At 38.5% G+C, this 7,500-nt stretch overlaps 1 protein-coding gene across 10 annotated transcripts in view; it reads right to left on the reverse strand.

Annotated features, from left to right (window-relative positions):
- Positions 1-7,500, reverse strand: part of LOC121886790 (transcription factor COE3-like) — a 58,500-nt gene that overhangs the window by 714 nt on the left and 50,286 nt on the right. For 7 of the 10 annotated variants that reach the window (XM_042397120.1, XM_042397111.1, XM_042397112.1 and 4 more), the window contains one exon: positions 4,895-6,119. In XM_042397120.1, the coding sequence (XP_042253054.1) occupies positions 6,088-6,119 (32 nt within the window). In that variant the 3' untranslated portion in view covers positions 4,895-6,087. Of the gene's footprint in view, positions 573-4,894; positions 6,120-7,500 lie in introns of those variants that run through there. The other 3 variants (XM_042397116.1, XM_042397115.1, XM_042397114.1) reach the window with 3 other exon arrangements.

A 7,500-nucleotide genomic window follows, 5' to 3' on the forward strand; every position in this document is an offset into this window, starting at 1 on the left:
GGTTAGCGGAGCAGTGTTAGCGTCGTCCGTGCACCGAGCTTTGTTAACATAAATGCACAGACCTGCACACGCCTCTGGTTCTTACTGGTGTCATCAGCTGTTACTGGTAAACGGGGTCATTTTCAGTCAACAGCAGAGCTCAAAGAGTTATTTCAAACCCGACTGAAGCGTCTGTTTGACTGCAGAGCTGGTGTTGAAGCTCTGGTCCAGCCGGAGGATACATCCGCGTCCTGCTGCAGCGCCGCCTCCTTCCCCGTCCAGTCTCACTTCGCCGTCACTACAGACGCACTCCTGCAGCTGCAAGAGAGCCGTCGACGCTGAACTTCACTGAAAATAACAATCATTTAACACAACGATTGATTGATTTTTAAAATAACTTAAATGTTAACATAAAGGCCATGATGCCTGGTGGTCAGTCGGATCCCAGAGCTCCTCTGAGATCTGTGGTGTGGTCTGAGACTGAGACCACCTCCTCTAAAGGGTCTCAGTGAGTCTGGTTGAACCTGCAGCTTTTGTGCTTTCTTTCATTCTGCAGAATGAACAGAACAGTCTGTCACTGCAGCATTAAACTGCTGAATGACACAGAAGAAGAAGAAGAAGAAGAAGAAGAAGAAGAAGAAGAAGAAGAAGAAGAAGAAGTTTTGGCTGAAATGATGTTGAGACATCTTTAATCATGCAGGTAAAAACAGAATTATCATTACAACAAATAAAACAATCTTCCTGATGAGTTTGGCTCTGTTGGAGGGAAAATAAAGAACAAAAGAGACGTGAAATCAAACAGGAATAAATAAAAGCGGCTGTAATAATGAGGTTTGAGGTTATCTGTGATTTATCTTAATCAAATCCTGTTTGTGCTTTTGTGTCCGCTGAGAGAACAGAGCCGTTCCATAAAAGATCATTAATGGTTTTCACTGTTTTCTCTCCGCAGCAGAAAGAAAAACACATTTTAATAATCAGGTTTAAACAGAACGAAATAAAAGAAAAAGAACAGATATTAAAACACAAACGATAAGCGTCTCTTCAATCACATCGTTTACATTGTTAACGACAGAAACTCCTTCTGGAGGTTTTTCCCTCTGAGCTGAATGTTAAAGTGTCGGCAGTCACGTGAGGATTTTATTTTACTGACAAACATCAAAATATCTCAACAAAATAAATCAAATCAAATCAAATAAAGCTGCAGGACCTGGTCCAGACCGTCTGTTCTGGTCCCCCAGATACTAAAACCTTACTGGTTACTGTCAAAACGACAGGAACTTTGGGGGCGGAGTTTGTTCATCTGCTTCCAAACTACCTGAACTTTAGCTGCTCTTCAGAAACATCGAACACAAGTTGTTTATAATATGATTGATATAACGTTTTGATTGTCAGAATAATTAAAATAAAAGGTATTTTTGATAAATGTCTTCTGTTAGATAATAAGAACATTTATGTTGAAGCTGAAACTGTCAGTAAACAATCACTGAGGATGTGACTCATATAGTGAGTTAATGTAAACACTGTCATCATGTTGCTGCAGATAAACGTGCACGAATCCGTCTTTCAGTTTGTAGAACCTGAAACATGAAGCAGGTTGTTATTATTAAACTGTTTGTCAGTTTCAGCTGCGTCGCTTTGATTATTAGTTTAAATTCCACAAATTAAAGATCAAACATGGAGCTGCTTCTCAGGACCTTCAGGCCGTCAGCTGTCTAGTAGGGACGTGCAGAGTCCAGTATCTGTATCTGTTTCTGTATCCGTATCCGTATCTGTATCTGTATCCGTATCTGTTTCTGTATCCGTATCTGTATCTGTTTCTGTATCCGTATCTGTATCTGTTTCTGTATCCGTATCCGTATCTGTATCTATATCCGTATCTGTATCTGTTTCTGTATCTGTATCCGTATCCGTATCTGTATCTGTATCTATATCCGTATCTGTATCTGTTTCTGTATCTGTATCCGTATCTGTATCTGTATCCGTATCTGTTTCTGTATCCGTATCTGTATCTGTTTCTGTATCCGTATCTGTATCCGTATCTGTATCTGTTGAGGCAGCAAAATTATTTGAATAAAAGTGGAAAGAGGCTTCAAAATCCCATTTTTGCCTTTATTACGCTTTTAATTCTTGAATTTTCTAGAATATAAATAAATGTTCATGAATAAACTACCTTATGAAGGAGGTCCCCGCACCAGAGGGCTGAACTACGAAGCCAGATCAGTGAGTTAGTGCCTGCAGGGTTTTCAATGTCACAAAGGTGTCTCTCTTTAACCTGCTACATCACCATGGTAACTCTCTGTTAACCAGCTACATCACCATGGTAACTCTCTGTTAACCTGCTACATCACCATGGTAACTCTCTGTTAACCTGCTACATCACCATGGTAACTCTCTGTTAACCTGCTACATCACCATGGTAACTCTCTCTTAACCTGCTACATCACCATGGTAACTCTCTCTTAACCTGCTACATCACCATGGTAACTCTCTGTTAACCTGCTACATCACCATGGTAACTCTCTGTTAACCAGCTACATCACCATGGTAACTCTCTGTTAACCAGCTACATCACCATGGTAACTCTCTGTTAACCTGCTACATCACCATAGTAACTCTCTGTTAACCTGCTACATCACCATAGTAACTCTCTCTTAACCTGCTACATCACCATGGTAACTCTCTGTTAACCTGCTACATCACCATGGTAACTCTCTTTAACCTGCTACATCACCATGGTAACTCACTTTAACCTGCGACATCACCATGGTAACTCTCTTTAACCTGCTACATCACCATGGTAACTCTCTGTTAACCTGCTACATCACCATGGTAACTCTCTCTTAACCTGCTACATCACCATGGTAACTCTCTGTTAACCTGCTACATCACCATGGTAACTCACTTTAACCTGCTACATCACCATGGTAACTCACTTTAACCTGCTACATCACCATGGTAACTCTCTGTTAACCTGCTACATCACCATGGTAACTCTCTTTAACCTGCTACATCACCATGGTAACTCTCTGTTAACCTGCTACATCACCATGGTAACTCTCTGTTAACCAGCTACATCACCATGGTAACTCTCTTTAACCTGCTACATCACCATGGTAACTCTCTGTTAACCTGCTACATCACCATGGTAACTCACTTTAACCTGCTACATCACCATGGTAACTCTCTTTAACCTGCTACATCACCATGGTAACTCTCTTTAACCTGCTACATCACCATGGTAACTCACTTTAACCTGCTACATCACCATAGTAACTCTCTTTAACCTGCTACATCACCATGGTAACTCTCTTTAACCTGCTACATCACCATGGTAACTCTCTTTAACCTGCTACATCACCATGGTAACTCTCTTTAACCTGCTACATCACCATGGTAACTTATACTGCAAACTTCACCTGGTCTAGAGCAGGTTATGTTCCGAGTTTCAGCTTAACATTGATGCTACTGCAGCTATTAGAACACCGATTAGAATATTGATTAGTCTTTTATCAGACTTACTATTGATTTGATGTCATATTGTATATTTGTGATGGTGCGAGAGGTTTGGGTTACTAACAGGATGGGATTTTGTTACAATAGATCAAATTGTATTTCAAATATAAAAAAAACTAACAAAAAAACTAATGAAGAAATACTTTGAACAAAAATAATAAAATAAAATTGATTAATTTATTGGTATTTATCACAGATAATATTCAATCTATAATATTAATTTCACTTTGATTCAGCCAGAACCTGAAGTCATTTCCACTGATGCTTCATTAACAGACAGTTTAATGTTTAAATCTGCAGCATCAAGTTTAAAGTTTAAGAGCTCTGGATGTGGGAGGCACTGAGAGAGCATTCAGTGGTAAAATACATATATAAACTAATTACTAATTCATAAATTAATGAATTAGTGTTTTAATTAACACATTTACACGATCATCTCTCACCTTATTTGCAGCAACAGTGTTGCTTTTTGCTGTGATAATGTGTTTATATTATTCATATCTCTCCGTTATAATGACCTGACTGAGCAGGCGTCACGTGATTGGTCCATTTTGAGCGGCAAAAGAGTCAAACGCCCCCTTTATGGGGACGCGCACAGAGCAGAAAGCCTGAGTTAACAAAGAAAGTTCATATCCACCGTCGTGAAAACGCTTATCTCTGATCAAGAGTTCAGGGTTGAAGGTAGTAAAACCAGCTCTGGTCTCCAGCTGGACTCTCCCAGATCAAAGACGACTGCGCTGCTACTACTGAGCTACAACTCACCGCACTGCAGACCTGTAACTAACAAATATTTTAAAAAATATTTGTATGAAACAAATATTCGTAAAAAAAACCCATTATTTGTGCTTTGCTGAATAACGTATTTGTAATAACTCGCCCCTCGTGTTTACAGCGAACATTTGACTTTATTTACTTTTGACTTCATCGTTTTCCGTCTGTACTCGAGAAAAGAAGTCGAGAGTCATTCAGAGCGACTTGCTGACTTTATTCACTGTGAGGAAATCATTTCAGTACAGCCAAACAGTCATCAAAACAAGATTTACAATAAAAACAACCAAAAAACCAAAAACAAGTGGAGCTGATTGGACGCATCAGCTTTGATTGACAGCGCTATAAATGTGTGAAGACGTTTACGTTTGACTTTCTTCTTTTGTTCGTTTGATACAAAACAATGGTTGTTTCCAGTGTGGCACCACCACATACACACACACACACACATGTCTAAAACCCCATGAAGACGACATGACTCAACATCCATTTATACAAAAACAATCTGAGATATAAATACGCTATTTATAATCTGTATGTTACAAAAAGAGTTTCCCTCGGTGAGCTCAGTGACGGGCGGGGGGGGGGGGGGGGCGGTGGGGGGGCGGGGGGCGGGGCGGGGGGGGGGGGGGGGGGGCGGCGTGATCAACCACAGTGACAGTATAAATATTCAGCGAGCTACGACTTTGGCAAAAATCACAAAAACCCACAGAGAAAACACAGGGGGGCGGGGCTTCCAGGTGCAAAGGGGCGGGGCTATGGGAGTAGGAGGCAGGGCTAGAATTTTAAAAAAAAGACAACTCTGAACAAGAAGACAGACAGTCACAGTAGCCTATCAGGATGCAGAATTTGTTTTTACAGTGCGAGCATAAAAAAAAAAAAATAAAGAAAGAAAGAAATAAATGAATATAAAACACAGACAGGCAGGGGGCGGGGCTAACGGAAGAAGAGGCGGGGCGAGAAACAGGCGTTTTCATTCTTTGTTTTTTTTCTTTTAATCAAAGTCTTTAGTGAAATCCCAGCAGCCTTTGTGTCTTTGTGCTGAGTTTATTAAAACTATTAAAGGCCCCAAATGACTTTTTCTTGACGACTGTTTCCTGGTTATTTCTCCACCTGATTCTTCCCTCAATGCTTCCTAACCGAAGGCTTCCTCTTTCCTTCCTTCTTCCTTCCTCCTGAACCAGGAAGTCTTTCTCTAACTGGAAGCTTCCCTCCTCTAGATCCTAAGCTGTCCGTTATTAGTTAGTTCGTGTCTTCTTCTCTTGCTCCCAAACTAACTTCCTAACAAGGTTTTTCTTTTTATTGAACCAGTAGAGAAATAAACGGCTCTGTAGATGTTTACCGTCAGAGGAACTTCTACACGCTTCGAGCTTCCTGTTCGCTGACGTATTTAACACTTCATAGGATGACATCACCGAGAACCAATCAGATGTGAGCAAATGTTGTGTTGAACGTGATTATAAACAGAAATTTGAGGCCTTTAACGTCGATAATCTTCAGACTTCAGCTGGATTTCAAATCCCAAGTAGAGGAAATGATGTAGTTTTTACACCAACAGACCCGACCCCTCAAACACAGAATATAACATGAATATAATTACAGAGAGCTGACGGAGAAAACCGCTGAGTCCTGTTTATTTTCTTCTTTAGAGACCGGACGCCGCGTCCAGTCACAGCAACAGTTTTTCTTTCTTTTATCTGTAACAGACAGGAAGTGTCCCGACTGGTCAGCTGGTGCCGGAGGCCCCGAAGCCCCTCCTCCTCTGAGGTGATTGGTGCTCGTGGCCGAGGGGGAGGAAAGAGACGACGAACGGAGGAGGAAGATTTTCTACATCGGAGGGACGACGAGACCGGACATGGCTGCAGAGAGACAGACAGAGAACGCAGCAGAGTGAGAAATAAACAAAAACACAAATACACAAAGAGAGACAGACAGAGAACGCAGCAGAGTCACAGAGTGAGAAATAAATACAGAAATAAATACAGAAATAAAAGTGCAAATTTATGAGTGTAGGAACAGCTACACAAATACACAAATACACAAATACACAAAAACACAGAAACACAAAAATACACAAAAACACAAAAACACAAATACACAAAAACACAAAAACACAAAAACACAAATACACAAAAACACAGAAACACAAAAACACAAAAATACACAAAAACACAAAAACACAAAAACACAAATACACAAAAACACAGAAACACAAAAACACAAAAATACACAAAAACACAAAAACACAAATACACAAAAACACAAATACACAAAAACACAGAAACACAAACACAAAAATACAAAAAAACACAAATACACAAAAACACAGAAACACAAAAACACAAATACACAAAAACACAGAAACACAGAAACACAGAAACACAAAAACACAAAAACACAGAAACACAAAAACACAAAAACACAAATACACAAAAACACAAAAACACAAAAATACACAAAAACACAAAAACACAAATACACAAAAACACAAATACACAAAAACACAGAAACACAAAAACACAAAAATACACAAAAACACAAAAACACAAATACACAAATACACAAAAACACAAATACACAAAAACACAGAAACACAAAAATACACAAAAACACAAATACACAAAAACACAAAAACACAAATACACAAAAACACAGAAACACAAAAACACAAAAATACACAAAAACACAAATACACAAAAACACAAAAACACAAAAACACAAATACACAAAAACACAAAAACACAAAAACACAAATACACAAAAACACAAAAACACAAAAAAACACAGAAACACAAAAACACAAAAATACACAAAAACACAAAAACACAAATACACAAAAACACAAATACACAAAAACACAGAAACACAAAAACACAAAAACACAAAAACACAGAAACACAAAAATACACAAAAACACAAATACACAAAAACACAAATACACAAAAACACAGAAACACAAAAACACAAATACACAAATACACAAAAACACAGAAACACAAAAACACAAATACACAAAAACACAAATACACAAAAACACAAATACACAAATACACAAAAACACAAATACACAAAAACACAAAAACACAAAAATCCAAATACACAAAAACACAAATACACAAATACACAAAAACACAAATACACAAATACACAAATACACAAAAACAGGCTTTTAGCAGCGTCAGGTATTTATGTGTATTTATGTGTGTTGTACTCTACATGTTTTAGGTTATAAAACAGGTT

Source organism: Thunnus maccoyii, chromosome 20 (genome assembly GCF_910596095.1).
Source record: "Thunnus maccoyii chromosome 20, fThuMac1.1, whole genome shotgun sequence".
NCBI classification, from domain to species: domain Eukaryota; kingdom Metazoa; phylum Chordata; class Actinopteri; order Scombriformes; family Scombridae; genus Thunnus; species Thunnus maccoyii.